This window comes from Limulus polyphemus, unplaced genomic scaffold (assembly GCF_000517525.1).
Source record: "Limulus polyphemus unplaced genomic scaffold, Limulus_polyphemus-2.1.2 Scaffold7893, whole genome shotgun sequence".
NCBI classification, from domain to species: Eukaryota; Metazoa; Arthropoda; class Merostomata; order Xiphosura; family Limulidae; genus Limulus; species Limulus polyphemus.
This window is the reverse complement of record NW_013673503.1, coordinates 1-17,238: the sequence shown is the minus strand read 5'-3', so window position 1 is coordinate 17,238 and position 17,238 is coordinate 1. Positions and strand designations below refer to the sequence as shown.

General features: G+C 33.3%; 1 protein-coding gene across 1 annotated transcript in view; it reads right to left on the bottom strand.

Moving 5' to 3' along the window:
- LOC106474946 (DNA replication licensing factor mcm2-like) overlaps nucleotides 1-16,976 on the bottom strand; it is a gene marked incomplete at its 5' end in the record, with an annotated part of 27,739 nt that extends 10,763 nt beyond the window's left edge. The window contains 6 exon segments of the mRNA XM_013935647.2: nucleotides 9,999-10,181; nucleotides 12,027-12,179; nucleotides 12,690-12,779; nucleotides 15,683-15,757; nucleotides 16,293-16,457; nucleotides 16,726-16,976. Coding sequence (XP_013791101.1) covers nucleotides 9,999-10,181; nucleotides 12,027-12,179; nucleotides 12,690-12,779; nucleotides 15,683-15,757; nucleotides 16,293-16,457; nucleotides 16,726-16,976 — 917 coding nt within the window.
- Nucleotides 16,977-17,238: the final 262 nt, after the last annotated feature.

Here is a 17,238-nt window from a genome sequence, read left to right as displayed (position 1 = left end):
TTCTTTGAGAAACATAAGATAGACCCTTTGTCACTGTTGATGAGTGAGAATGATTTTGTTGATGACAGACATCTTTTCGCAGGGCATCCTACCTCGTTACAAAGAGCCATCTGGTCAGCATACATGTTTATAACAACATGCTGGCTCTCAAAGAAACCAAACCATCTTGTAGGAACAACAGCTGGGGGTTTCATTACATTTTCAATTCCAAGTTTAACACTCTCCATTGTACAGTTGTTCTAATTTGTAGGATCAGACACAATGTCAATAACATCAGACACTTCTTTTCATATTGCTGGAATGATTTTACAAGCACCAAACCAATGCTGACACCGTTTGAGACAGCAACATTAGAAACATTTGCTAATGCTATTACATAATTCCCCTTTTATAGTGTTGTCGTATGACATCAGTTTGAACGGCTGTGGGATTTCCAGGTACGTTTGTAGTAAGTTAATCAATAATCAGACATACATTTCTACCTTTTATTTGCTCTTTGATTTCTCTTTCAAGTTTCTGAAAGACTTCAGGCAAGTATTTTTCTTGCAAATTATCATACTTTGGCATTGTTTTAGTTGCTGGACAACATTTCTTCACAAACTTTCCTCAAGGCTACATGTAAACTCAATCCAGCTTTGGAAACAGCTTCAACAAATGAGTGAATTGCACTCTGACCTTCTACCTCTTTATGCCTCACCTGACCTGCACTACTGTAGAATTCATTAATTTTTCAGCTTCTTGGTTTAGAGAAATATTATGTACACAAAGTTGCTTATCTATCCTATCAAATGATATTTCTAAAGCACAGTATTTACATATAACATTGCTTCTTTAGTCCCAGTACCACTATCTCTATAAAAAAACCTTGAAACAACGATATTCTTTTACCCATGTTATCATTAAGGAAGTAAAATACAGGGATCAAATAAAATATACTTTGTTAATGCCACCTGACCCTGTACTTACTACACTACTACCAACACATACATTCTCTTTCCTTTTCTCTGTCTTTCAAATGTACCTGTGCCTTTTCTCTATCTCCAGCTGTTGTGTCCTTTTTTAATTTCTCTGTTTCAATCCAAATTTTATTATTTTGTAGCAGAGTTTCAGTTATCAACTACGCTACAGTACATATGGAATACTGAAACTTAACTTTTTCACTTCCTGCCATTTTAATAGAGAGAAAAGATCGACTATGGCATTTAAACTATGAACACATAAATGGGAAGAGAAACAAAAGTTCACATTTCATTAAACTGAAAATCTGTTTCCAATATATATTTACCTCTCTTCACAAAAAGCTTTCTTGATTTATAGTGCCTTCTATAGGCAAAAAGTTTTACTCGCCATTAGCCACGATACTCCCACTTACCCTCACATATGTTAGTGTGCGATATCTGCATAGTAACATGCAAGTGATTATGCAGCAACCCTCCACCAATAGGAGTGTGACACTACTCCTATCATAACTAGCACCCTCTATAGTCTTGCAGCTGTTAACCACTTCGAGATTGGTCACATCACACCAAACCATACCAGAAGTGGAGAGGATGGGTGGAAAATGTGAGAGGAGGTGTAAGTTTCAATCAGAAATACATTTTCAGTTTAAGAAAATGTTAACTTCCAACAGAATATCATACTACTTCTCACAAAAAACTAAAATCCCATATTGAACAGGTGGAGGGCCAGTGAGAAGATGATCCCCCTTTAGGAAACACCCAAAGAAAAACCATGGGGTGTGAGAAGGAACTAAAAACAAAACAACCATGGGAGACCTAACCACCCCTGAGCCAGGTATACTCACTGCCTGTGAGTTATGTGTTTCCAAATGTGTGAAAACAAAGGAGGGACCACAAGAACAAGTACATAAGTAATGATACCCCTTCAGGGTAGAGTGGCTTGGGCACAACAGACCATAAATGGGAGTTTGACCTCATCCAACACCTGGCACCATCTGGAATTGCACATCAGGTCTGCAGTAGGAAGAGGATCCTCTACCTTTCACCCCAAAAACAATTACTGGTAGGGAAGAGGAGCTTCCATAGCAATAATCCATCTCCATATCCTCGCATGTCCAATGCCAGATCCACTGGGAACCGACATCCGACCAACGGTAGGAAGGTGGAGGGTCCAGATGGGTGTTCATCTGCAGTTCAAAACCTGATGGCATTGAGAATTTTTTGCCACTCCATGGTAGAAAGAGGGGTGGCTATACGGGTTTGCATCTCCAGTCCAAAACCTGGTGGCACTGGGAATTTATTTTCCAGTCTGCATTAGTAGGAGGGTAACCACCTAAACACATGTGAGGATTTATATGGCTGGTCTGGCTCCAGTCAACACCAGATCCCTGGGAACCAACATCTGGCAGATGGTAAGAATGAGGGTGCCTCAGCCACCCTCATGCAAATTTCAATATATATATATATATATATGGCAGAGTGTTACATTCAACACCTGGCAGTATCTGGAATTATATATCATGTCTACAGTAGGAATGGTGTTACACCATCTACACTGGCAGAATGCCACTGCCCTTCTCTTAATTGAGTGGTATTGTTGTACACTCAGGAAGACAGACCTTCATGGTCCACCACCCCAACAGCCAGGACTCGGTAACTGGCAAGGACTTCCATACTCTACTAGAAGGAGAAGGGAAATAGTGCATTGGAGAATCCGGAGGACCGCAGAACCGGAAACAGTGCAATGGGTGACCGTGATACCTTATATTGAAAAGCGGAGTGATCACGTTGATGGAGTGCATCATTCAACACCTGGCAGCATCTATAATTGTACACCAGGTCTGTGATAGAATGAGTGTCAAACCTCATGGATCAGAGATGGGCAGCATAGAGAACATGGTAATGGAGGCAATCAACCAACACCTGGTGGCATTTTGAATTGTACAGCAGGTCTGCAATAGAAAGAGCCTCAACATCACAACCGTCTAGCATGGTATACGATCACAAGTTGTTCAGTGTGGTCAGGTAACACTCGCCACAGAGCAGGATCCAAACATGCAATAAAAACCCCAGCAAAGAAAATGAAGGTAGGACTTACCTCTCACAGAAAAACAGGAGTGCAAAATTGTAATAGGAGGAATGCAGAACCCCTAAGAGTAGGAAACAGCCACGTGATGAAAATAATGAGATGTAAAGATATGCTCAGTGGTCCACATAACAGCACTGATGATGTCCTCCAGGGGAAGATGGAAATGCAGCCAGGGACATGGTAAGGTGATGGATCTGATGGGGAAAAAAACCCTGAAAAAGTTGATAATCACCATGAGAAAGAGAAGAATACACCAGGCAAATCCAACCCATAAGAGTAATGAAAGAGGTCAGAATCCCGTGGAATAAACAAACAGACTTAAGAACCACAGAAGGGAGTAGTATGTGACATATACCATCAGAAAGCCCTGACCTGGCAAAAGAAGTGGTCAGGATCGAAATGCTCATAAAGGTGGGATATAACGGAAAGGGAATTGGGTACTATAGCAGAATCACCCTCTCAAGCAGCCAAAGTTTTGGACATAAAGGAACAATCAGGAAAGAGGGGAACTTAGGTACTATGAAACAAAACGTGGCAAACATCAATTGCGAACACATTGGAACGATGACATCTGCACGTCAACATGACTTCAAGGAAAGTTCAGAGAGGATGGAAAATGCAAAAGGAATAAGACTGGGAACTGGAAAACACAAGCAATTTCAGTAAACCAAAACATGACAGAGAGCCTGCAACTGAGGAAACCAAAAGGCCCCTGTGAAAATACCAAGTCAAAAAGAACATTATGTGAGGAACAGTAGTAGGAAAAAAATGATATCCTTATCTGACAGACCAACAGCAGTATGTGTACCACTTATTTTGGGAACTAGCCATGAAGGAAGGACAAACTGGATGGGAAATGAAGAAAGCTACATGTCACAAAAGTCTGACTCTTCTAGTGAGGGACCGGACAAAAGCTATGCATGAAGAGGGAGCATGGTAATGGGCAAAGGATGCATGCCAGAGTGGGACTGATGAAGGAGTGTCAGAGATAAAGGAAGAGGGGAGGACACACAACAAAAGCTGGTGCAGCAGTGAAAACCAAGTTTGAGTCAGCCAATACAGAGCCACCAACAGAATACAACATGGAGTAGTCTGAATTATGGGGGAAGACGAATAGGAGGATATGCATATAGGTACCAACCTTTCCAATCCTGACTGGTAGCATCAACTGCTCCTGCCAAAGGATGAGGAACAGAAGACCAAAATCGGAAAAGTTGTTTATTGAGATGAGCGACAAAAATGTCCAAACCTGGGACACCCAACTTCTGAAAAAGCCAAAGGCCACTATGTAGGGAGAATCATGTAAGCAGATTCAAGGCAACCAGAATATGATATATCAACAAAGTGATGTAATGGCTGTAGGCCCAGTACAGAAGATCTAATGTTTTAAAACAGAAGACTCTTGACTGAGTGCCTTCTTGCCTGGTAATGTATGTGACCACCATAGAATTTTCAGAGTGGATCATTACCAACTGACCCCAAAGATCCCACAAAAAATGATGTAAAGCTCGATGAACAGCAAGAAGTTCCAAGAGATTGACCTGAAAAGAGGATTCTGAAAGAGTCCATCTCCACGAAACTTCCTGAGTGTTGAGATATACACCCCAGCCAGAAAGAGAAGCATCCATAAAAAGAAGACACTGTGGATAAGGAGGGGCAAAAGGAACACCCACGACAGAATTGTCCCAATCCAATCACCAAGCAAAATCAGTCTATGAGGGAGAAGGAAGGGATCTTGAACAAGGATACATTGGTTTCTCAAAACCCAAAGAAGAAGGTGCATGTGGGCATAAACAAGAGGATTGTTTGTTTGTTTTTTTAATCTTGCACAAAGCTACACAAGGACTATCTGTGCTAGACATCCCTAATTTAGCAGTGTAAGACTAGAGGGAAGGCAATTAGTCATCACCATCCACTGTCAACTCTTGGACTACTCTTTTACCATCGAATAGTGGGATTGACCGTCACATTATAACACCTTCATGGCTGAAAGGGTGAGCATGTTTGGTGGGATGGGGATTCGAACCCGCAACCCACAGATTGGGAGTCGAGCTCCCTAACGACCTGGCCATGCCGGGCCTGACCAAGAGGAATGAGGGCTCCTAGAGATGGAGGATATGGATATGCATCTGACACGTCAACCTTTGTCTTTCACAACGAAGAGCTACATATGACTCTATGATAAACTTGGGAATGATACAAAAAATGGTTCTGGAACAACAAATCGATGACCAGGTGCCAATCCCGTCTTTTAGGGAGCAACAAACAGATGAGATTAACATCCTGGATAAGAAGAATCTTTTTGTTCCATGACATTCTTTGCAAACTAAGTCCCAAACTACCTCCAAAAGATGCTGGCAAGAAATGGGATCTTGTGGAGAAGGGAAGGAAACAGGAGTGAGCAGAAATGAAAGGACAATCAACAAGTAGCTCTGAATATTGCATGAAATTGTTCAACTCCTGATGTACAAGAGTCAAAATGTCATGGGTCAATAATAGGGGCTCCAACCAGATGGACGTGGTCGGTAAATCCACTGCAGCAGTAACAGCAGTTGTAGTCATGACCACTTGAAATTGCAAGTGCAAAATTCTCACAAAGAAAAAAGGAAAGAATATAAAATAAATCATAACTCTGCACAAAAATGGTAAATAACAATTGAAGTGAAGTAGCAAACTAAGAAAGTAAAAACATATTGATAAATTAATCGACCACAAGCAAAAACGTCTATTCAATAAGACTGCCAATCAAAAAGTGGTTAACAGCTGAAAGATTAGAGAGAGCACTAGTTACAAAAAGGGTAGTGTTGCACTCCTATTAGTGGAGGGTTGCTGTATAATCATTTGCATGTTAGTATGCAGATGTCTCACGTTAACATATACGAGAGTAAGTGGGAGTATCAAGGCTAGTGGCAAGTGAAAATTTGCATCAATAGAGAGCAGTATAAGTCGAGAAAGTTTTTTGTGAGAAAAGGTAAGATATCATGTCTGAAACTGTAAAGCTATATTGCTCTAATAATTGTTTGAGGATAAGCAAAACTACACAATGGGCCATCTGTGCTGTGCCCACCACGAGTATAGAGACCCAGTTTTCAGTTTACAATAGTACGTAGACATACCACTGAGCAACTTGAGACTCTAATAATTGTAAAAGCAAAATAAGAATCCACATTTTTTTTTTCAACAGGTATGAAAGTTAACTTTGTAAATATCAGCTCTTTATTGTTGCATTTGAATCATAAACAATTCATATAAAGTCTTCTGCATATTCAGGAGTTTTCGGGTTTAACCCAAAATCCAAAAAAAAGTGGGGTTGCAGTCAAAATCGGGATATTTCAGGCAAAACCTCAAAATCAGAACCCCTACTAACTTTTACTTTTCCATTTATTGTTTTTGATTCAAAATATATAATAATGGATAAACAATACTAACAATTTACTTTAGCACTGAGGCCATTTCCATTTCGGTGTCGTGGTTTAATAAAATGCACTTTTTTTCTCACTATGTTGGTTTTCAAAAAAATAATTCATGTAGCTATCAAATAGTCATTTTAGAACACAAAAATATATCAGGCCCTAGAAGAGAATGATAAAACTACTATAATTTATCTAGCTTTCTAACTAAGCTATAAATGGATTAAAAAAATTCCATTACAATTTGGAACAACAACTTACTGAAAACATTTTCTTGAAAAATACCAATTCTGAATGCCAAAACTAAACAAAATGAAGATAAGGGACCCATACAATTAAACTTGTTCTTTCTATTGGTTAAAAACATATCTATCAAATAAGGATACAGGGTTTAGATAAATTCATTCAAAGCTATGACAGATGGGAAGGGCTTTACTCTCAGCAAATTGAGAAGGTGGGAGATTCACAATATATATTCTGACCTGCCAATACCTATAATTTGTATTTCTAATTGTTTGAACAATCTAAAAGCCATAAAAGGGAATCAAAAAGATCTAAAAAGAAGAAAACAGAGGCAATACGAGTCATGTGGCTCAAAGAAGTGAAGACTGAGAACATATTTAAATGTCCTTTAGAAAATTAAATCTTTGAATGTAACTGTAAAAAAGGTTGTAATATGTGCACTTTGGCCCCACCTGTATGCATAACCTGAAATGGTATTTGTGTGTGTATCAAAACAAATTAAGTCTTTGATCGAATTGAATGAACACAGTTTTGATACTACTAACTTTTAATATAGTATGTGTATCTTCACAAAATTTGCCAGACTTTCAGTAAACATTATGTCTTTTACATACAAAAAATCAGATTATTTAGTGAAGTATTTTTAATAAAAATGGTCAGTGATTATATCAAGTTTTTTTCTTCGAATAGTACAAGTGCAAAGTGATTTTCATGTTAAGATTAAAAATCCTTTTCTTCATCTCAAAAATCTCAAATTTCATTTGTGTATTCTCTAAAAACCTCCTAAATACATATTCAACTTTTTTCAGTAAAAACTTTATATTTTATCTATTTTTTCTTACCTAACTCTATACAAGGTTGTTCAAGTTGACCAACCTTCAAACCACCAAAACAATCTGAAATAAATCTGAACTACCTTTCTTTCTAGAATAACTTCAAATTTTAACATGAAACTACATTTGTTTATCCTAAATAGCTTTAAACTCGTAACCATATACATCTATTTTTACTTAAATTTTATTATTTTATTGCCCTTTGAATCATCTCTAACTATTATTCATACCATTATCAGTTGTAAATCACTTGCAAAACACGCAACTCACGTTACACTATCGAATTACATTATCCATGAGCTACTCTGAGCTGCTCGCACGCATGCGTTGTAAAAATTTATTATATTATTATTATTTATTTTACACAATCTAACCATAACTAAAAAGTTTCCTATTTTGACATTTTAGTTCCTTTCATAATAATAAATATAGAATAGAGAGGAAAAATAAGAAATATAGTACTTACCTGGGCTTTTTTTTATGTCGACTGTGTATGACTGTATACTAATGGTAGTGGTGCATTAAATAATTTATATTCATATAACTAATGCCCCAAAAGAACATAGAATAATAAGATGCAAAAAACAGAAAATTTCCCATAACTAGCACAATTTTTCTGGCTTTCTAACTATGCAACAAGAGCTGTTAAAACTTCATTTGAACTCGTCAATGCTTTTCCCGTGGGAACGAAACTTGTACTGAAAGAAAATTTGACAATTCTCTGTACAGAAAATAACTTATAATAATACCTCACTTGATAGATGAAAACCTTGGCTTTCCATTGGTTATAAATAATATAGTATAAAATGTATCTTTATTAACACACCATCTTCTCGGGTTGGTAATTTTATATGATCTTGAAAAGCATGACACTTTACATAGTAAGTGTATCTTCACAAAATTTGGGAAGCTTTCATTAAAAATTTGTCTTGGAACATCTGAACCTTTTCCGAGTCATTCACAGTGCAAAGTGATTTTTATGCTAAGAATAAAAATACTTCCTCATATCTTACTGTTTTCCTATTTCATTTGCATAACCTCCTAAATGAATATTGTTTTTTTTTTAAGGTTAAGAATTTATATTTTATCTGTTATCGTCTCTACCCTAACACTAACTTTATCTGAATTATCAGTATAGAGTGAAATGAAATTAATGTAACATCTCCTCCTCCTTTCAACACACAACTTTTGTCACATCTTGACTTGATGGTATTCACAATTTCAAATGTATACTTTTAATATATCAAAATATACCATATCTGCTACCTTCTTATTTTAATGTAAGTTTCTTTGTTCATTCTAGGTTTGTGCAATTTTCATATAAAACAAACCTGAAAGTCATTAAGTTATTTTCACTCTAGCTACTTATTGTTCTGTATTGTTCCCCTGGTTTGCCCACTATGGGGATAGCTATAAAGTTGCATTTTTTGTATGAAAATTAACAGCAATTTTCTCCTATGGTGAGTCACATGATTTCTCAAGGTTAAAACCTCCCTCATTTCCAGTAATGTGGGTGGAATTATTTACCATGGAAAAGTATGAAGCTATAGATTTTAAGTATATTACATGATGCAAACTGGAACAGACAGATATGGAGAATATCCACAGATTTAGCAGATCTCTTAAGTTGTATAATTTCTTCTGTAAAGATCCTTACTGCCGAAGTAATATACACACTGTGGTTTGTGTTATTATACATAGTTATTACCATGTGTTTGCACTTTTATCCAGTATCTTTTTTTTTCACAAACTCAATAAGTTTCAGAGAAATTCAGACTTACTTTTCTAGTTGAATGTCTCATTATAAGTTTATATAATTATAACTTTATATAATTATAACATTATAATTATTTAGTAAACCTATCTCATTCATTATAACTTTATATAATTATAACATTATAATTATTTGGTAAACCTATCTCATTCATTATAACTTTATATAATTATAACATTATAATTATTTGGTAAACCTATCTCATTCATTATAACTTTATATAATTATAACATTATAATTATTTGGTAAACCTATCTCATTCATTATAACTTTATATAATTATAACATTATAATTATTTGGTAAACCTATCTCATTCATTATAACTTTATATAATTATAACATTATAATTATTTGGTAAACCTATCTCATTCATTATAACTTTATATAATTATAACATTATAATTATTTGGTAAACCTATCTCATTCATTCTTGGGATAAATCAGATTTATCTGAAAATACCATCAGCTATGTCACCTAGTGGTTTTTATTCATTATAAATTTACCAAAAACTCCGATTTAGGTTCAAAAACATGCAATTTTTATCAAGTTTTATGTTTGAAGAAACTGTATTCTAGGTATAATTTTGTTAAGGAGTTATTAATTTTGATGAATGCATATGTGGCTAGTATCACACATATGGACTTGAAAGGGTCAATTAACTTGGTACTAAGTTTAAATAACTTTTTACCTTTCTCATGTTTCTCATGACACTGTATTTCTGGGTGTCAATAAAACTCTCCAGCATAACTCTGATAGCCATATTCACATCATCTTCATGAACGTAGTCCCTAAGGTGCATCCTGGCATGTGCCTCAGCCATCCTAATCACTGACTCAATGTGACGCACAGTGATTGGTACACTGCCAGTGGTCTGAGTAAACAGAAAGCTCATTTTACAACAGTGCAAACATTATGAAAAACTTAATTCATCTTACACTTCTCTTAAATGATCAAACAGAACAATCTATGAAAGATTGGATGAAAACACAAGAACAGCCTGTAAATAAATAAAAAAAAGTTGAAAATCTTTGTCACTACACTTGTTTTAGTTAACCTAACACTTTTGCGATGGACTTGGTATAATATACACAAGTTAAGTATTTATACTATAACTTTTAATGCAATAAGTGTATCTTCACAAAATCTGGTAGACATTTAGTAAAGATTACAAGTCTTTCGTACACAAAAAATCTGAATTTTTAATGAATTATTTCTATTCTAGATTTCTTTATGAAAATATCAAGTCTGTTTCGTTACCACTCCAAGTGCAAAGTGATTTTCATGTTATAACTAAAAAACTATTGTTTGTCCCAATAATCTCAAATATTATTTCTGTAATCTCTAAAACATCATAAATACAATTAAAACATTTGTTTTCAGTAAAACTTTATATTTTTTTTATGTTATTTTCTATCAATTTGACCGGCCTAATAACCATCAAAAACAAAAAAGGAAATAAATTTAAATTATGCTTTTTTCGTTCTAGAATGACTACAGATTGTAACAAGAAAACATAAATGTTTAGACTAACATTATACATTTATATACATATTTATTATTTTTATTATATTGACCTTTCGGCCATGCCTGGCTAACAATACAGAAGTTAAAATGACATGGCTCACGTGCACTCATGTTATCATATCAAATAACATAAAGGTGACCTTTGGTCTGTACAAAGTGACCTGTCTTGGCTGTGTTTTAGTAGACTAGTATTTTGTAAAATACAGTCACATTTCAATTGTTATAGATTAAAAATGTATATAGATTATTGCTATTTAGAAATAAATTCTTAAATTTATTTTTCTTAAAACATAGAACAGTAAATAAAGAAGTAAAGCAAACAATTTCCTCTTCTAGTTATGACATTTGTACTCGGTTGCTAAGCCTATAAAAATTTTGCACATTGAGGATGAGAAACGAAATATTTTTTTAGGATTTATATATACCGTTCAATAACCAAAAAAATCATAAATTACTATATCAATCCCATAGAATTCCACTATAATTTTTCAAGCTTAGTAACTAAGCTGTATTCTAGTCTAAAAAAATATGAAATTCCGAGCAGACTAAAGACACAACCTACCTCATTGAAATCTTGGTTGGAACGAAAGAAATGGTGTCCAAGCCTGTTAAAATGGCTGAGAAAGCCACTAGGGGACATTCTGAGCTTCCAATTGGTTATTCATGTCATATATAGAAGCAAGTGCATATAAGGGAGTGTTTCCAAAAATGGAAAGAGGTGGGCAAGGTGCCACTGTGTTTGATTTATTACATGAGCAATATCTTAGCAAACTGAAAAGATAAGAGGTTCTTATCTTATATTCTAGCTTGTCATTATTGGTAGTTTGAGTTACTAATTCATATGATATTACAAAGTTTGTATTTTGACATCACAAATATCTAATTTGAACTAGTGCTGCACTCAACATACTACGTGACACACAAAAATTGATGTTTTTTTATATTTACTTTTAAATTACGAAATTGAGTAATGTATAATATTAAGTTGAATTGTAATCTACAGTTTGATACCAAACTTATTGACATAAATTCATGAGATAGTAGTTAAATAAAATTGTGAACAAATGAGATGACATGGCCTTTCACCCATGACCCATCTCGAAAGAGTTAATGTGCACAGAACTAAAAGTTAAACATATATAAGATTAAGTAATAAGAGTGACAAGATTCAGACATCATGTTCAGCACATACCATGGACTCTCTTCGTAGTTCACTATACATTTTGGCTATTTTATCTTGATCCATTTGGTGAAGTTTAGGATGAACTTTTTCCCTACTGTAAATGATGTACTTCCTCAATAAGTCTTGGGGTATTTTTTCAACCCCACTCAAACCAGGTGCTTCCTATTTATAAACAAATATTAAGTTTTAATAACTATAATATGTAAAGGAATAAAATTAAATAGTACATAGTAATCTCAAACTATAATTATTAATAATTATGAGCCAAATAACCTGAAAATATTATTTTTTGAAACTTTTCTTAACTGTAATTTATCTAATTTATGATACAATATGGTTTTCAACTATTCAAGAATTAAGGAAAGGTACTTCTTAAAAACATGACTGTTAAACCTTAATTGGAATGATAAAATCAGTAACACATTTATGAAAAAAATGAAATGCAGTCTAATAGTAAAATTTGATTCTCTTGTAAGGTACCTTCAATATGTTTAACAAATTATATTGAAAATAAAAAACAGTACACGTTTATTAAGTTTTATGATATTAATATGTTGATGTAACCAAGTTATGTAGTAACATCAGTATTTACTTTGTATCTACTGAACAATAAATACTTAACAATTATACAAAATAATTCTTATTTCATGTTCAAAATCTGAGCTAACTTACTGCTTCAGTAATTTCAGCTCCTTCTTCTAATGGGTTTGTTGGATGATGGCGAATGTGGCTTTGAACCACAAACCTAGCCAAGTGCTCATCCTGTCAAATAAATATCATCTATCAGCTACCTGTGATGTTCACTATGCTTTACATGATCCAAGAAAATAATGCACAAAATTTATGATACTGAACAAGTTAACCCTATGTGCATGGGTGAGGATCAGTGTGTGTGTATGTGTATGCCAAGACTTTGTTACTTTCAAAACTTCAGTAAGTCTGGCATTAAAATCTAGTTTATAATTTAAATTGTAATCACTAACTACAAAAAGCTCATTACCTTTGTAACTCTGTCAAGAATGCTTTCATGCTCCTTTTTTGGTAATGCTCAACAACATACATCATCACTTAGCAACAAAACTGTCACCTGATTGTTCTTAGCCCAACTATGGTGTTTTTGTTGAATGCTCAATATTCATGTTGATTTGTTAGAAAGGTTTGTTTTTATTGTATATTTTTTTATAATTTTGGTCATATAGTTTAATTCAGAAGTTTCATTACATTGAATTGTAGCCAAAAGCAAAATAAAATTTACCAAGTAGTGTTTCAGCTAAGCCTTACGTTACGTTTATGTAATAAGCCTAATGCTTAATATAGACTACAAATAAGCCTGCTATTACTAATGTTATAGTCAGTGTTTAAAAAGTTTTAAGTGGTGAATAAGTGTTAATTAATAAATATTGATTTGGTATCTTAACACATACATTATCTACTTGGCCTTAAAACATACAGAAAAATAAATATTGATTTGGTATCTTAACACATACATTATCTACTTGGCCTTAAAACATACAGAAAAATAAATATTTATTTCGTATCTTAACAAATACATTATCTACTCGGCCTTAAAACATACAGAAAAATAAATATTTATTACAACAAAATATCTTTTATCCTTTGTACAATAAAAAAGAAAAAAGTTTAAAATTTGTGTCAGGATGTCTGCATAATGTTTTCTACTTCCTGACCTAAAATACAGAAGAAGACTCAAGGGTGCTATTCTAGTCTCTTTCAGAGTGCACACGTACTTTTGTTCATGATAACCTTTTTTCTCCATAGTTTTTACCAAAAATGTGGTGATTAAAGAATTACTTTGAGACTGATAAAATTAGTGAAGAGTAGGTGAATTTTGGAGCTACAAACAACTTTGATTTAGTTAAATTCTATAGTTTTTGTTAATATTTTAACAGTGGATTCCCCATCATTTCTGATGGTGTTTTATACTAGTATTATATAAGTTTTATTAATCTATATAAATAAATGTCAATATGTGTATCTGTTTCTTATATATTTCTTGATAAATCAGCACCAAACTTGACACTGTGATACAGGATGACACGAGGAAGTTCAGAAAAACCACTAATGTTGTATATCCCTAAACATTAGAATGAGCTATGTAACTATAATATTATTAGAATTCTTGAAAACAATGTCTTTCTTTTCATTATTGGTACCTTTATGTATTTTTATTGCACTCTTAATGTTTATTATGTTAAGAAGAAAAAAATAGAAGCAAAATTTCCTATCCTTTGTTACAAACAAGTTTTTATTTCACCTGTCCAACAGACAGATACTCCAGCTAGCTTAAAATAAATTCTCCGTCTTCAATTCTATCTGTCATGTAATGCTCCTCTACTCTGAATTCTCCATTTTAGATTTTCTTTTTTCCCTTTCATGGGTTTCAAAATGTCAAATTATCAGATAGACCAAATATAGATGCAGGCCAGAATTTAAAACAAGAACATCCCATGTTCCTTATTTTCTGAGATATCAATAAACTTGTTACACCCACCATAGAAGCTTCTCCTAACTTTACATGCTTTGGAGATTATTTATTTACTCATGCTTGTGTGTTAATGTTGTGTGTTTATCACCAATAGAAGGGACATTGTGTGAATTATGTGATTATGAATCTTTATGTAAATATTATTTTGGTAAAAGGTGTCATTTCTCTTTTTATTTTTTTAAAGAACAAAACTGCATAATAGGTCAGCCGTGCTGTGCCCACCATGGATATCAGAACCAGGATTTTAGAATTATAAGTCTACAGGCTTATTTGCTGAACCATAGGAGTGATGCACCATTTCCCAAGCAGATTTTGAGTGAAGACTGAAGTTCGTGTTCTTGTAAGTAATGAAATTTTTAAAATGTTTTATAAGTCAATTAAAAAGCTAGATAAATTACAGTAGCTTGGAGCATTCTGTTTTACTGTTTGAATTATTGTTGGTGTTTAAAAATGTATATCTGAAAGCCATACTATTTATTCTTGGACAACCAACTAATGTTTGGATTAACGAACACCAACTTCTGAGAGCAAAAGGGCCTCAATCCTGAAGTGCTAGATATATTTTCTATGAATATTTTTCATTCTTCTATATATCTTTTTACCAAAAATAATTAAAATATAAAAATTAGAAACTTATTAGGATAGAGAAAAAAAAAACTTTTAATATTCATTTGGGAGATTCTAGAAGTAAGGTACATGAAAATCACCTTGCACACAGACTAGTCAGAGTTTGAGTTAGACTGACTAAAGTAAATTCAGATACAAGCTTTTAATATAAGCATTTTAATACAAATTCTGACTAAAAAATTAAATTTTGTGAAGATACATTAAGTAAATTTGGAACTGTAAAATTTATAGTAAAAAATACTTTTCCAATACTGGCTTGGTTCAGCAATCTAACCCTGTGAATGTAGGGTTACAGAAGTTACAATATTTATATTAGACCTTTGAAAGTAAATAAATGTTTTACAAACCTCTATATAAACCATATTTTCCTATTGACAACTAATGCTTACTACAAGCCTAACACAAAGAAAACAGGTTATATATATTTCTGAAAAAAAAAACAAGTAAAAGTTGCTATGTAACAAGAAAGCTAAAAACAATCTAAAGATTTAATCATACAAGTTAAAACAAATGTCCATTAAAAAACATATACCTGCACAGGGTCCACTTGGTCTCTAACAACACACAGAACATCAAATCTTGAGAGAATGGGCTCAGTAAGGTCTACCTGTATCAAGAATATGAAATAACGACTTCATTGTATTATTTTAAATCTATATTTTGAAAATGTTATTCAAATGTCACAAACTGGTCATATGATAAGAGATGATCCTGATTTAAAGAAAATTCTACTATAAAAAGCATTCCTCAAAATTATGGTCCTAAAGTGTTTGTGTGATCCAGAATAAAAAAAAATGCATGAAACTGTTGTGTGGAAGTGAAAGATCCCATTCTGTATTGTTAGAAGTTGACTACATCCACTAAGTATTTTCAAAAACTTCCATTGAGTCCAGTACATAATTAGAATATTTTGTTTTATCCCAAAAACTTGTTTTTTATTTAATAGTTACACATCCTAAGTTCAACAATGAACTTTCTAGGTATCCTCTTCATGTATCGTATGGCTTTTATTATTATCACAACCATGAAAGAAAACTTCTACATGTTCATTGAAGACATAATGAATATCTATTAGTTCTGTGCTATTACTTACTAGACATCCAACATACACTCTTTACAACTTAAAAACTTTTTATGCTTACATTTTCAGAAAAAGTAAGGGATGAATCATATCGCCCACCAATTGGATTAGCTGCAGCAATAACAGCACATCGAGCTTGAAGTGAAGTCACGATTCCTGCTTTGGAAATGGAAATTGTCTGTTGTTCCATGGCTTCATGAATACTAGTGCGATCTTGATCATTCATCTATCAGAATAATTGCTCTATACTTAGATTGAACTAATAAAGATAATCAAAGATTTAATGAACAATTGTGTAAGTTAAAGTATACACAATGTATAAACTACCAAAAGTAGTAAAATTTTATTTCATTCTTTTGGTTTCCAAATTTATTTTTATTTTAACTAGGATTATGCTGTAAATAAAAAGGATACTTTCAAAACTTTTGTTTAACTTAGGGTAAATGCAATTTTGTGATACTACTCAGGTTTCTTGACAGAATAAGACTTGTTACCTTGTCAAACTCATCTATTAGACAAACACCTCGATCAGCCAATACAAGTGCTCCAGCTTCTAATGTCCATTCTCTTGTTACTGGACTTTTTTGGACATATGCAGTTAAACCAACAGCTGATGCTCCTTGACCAGTTGTAAAAACTGCCCGAGGTGCAATTTTCTCAATATATTTCAAAAACTGAGATTTTGCAGTTCCAGGATCTCCACACAAAAGAACATTAATATCACCTCTTACTTTGTGTTTTTGGCCTAAAGACAAAAATGAAGAGCCTGTTAACTGAAATAGAATGACTGAATCATAAATACAAAATAAAAATTTGTAATAAATCTTTACAGTGTTTTTAGGATAAGGAAAAGTGATATTTTGAATTCTTAAAATGTGGTCTTTAGTGTGGTTTATCTAAACTATAATTATATATCCTTAAAATTTGCAACAACAACAAAACAAAAACACCTAGGTAATTGTTAAAGTGTGGTCTTTAGTGTGGTTTATCTAAACTATAATTATATA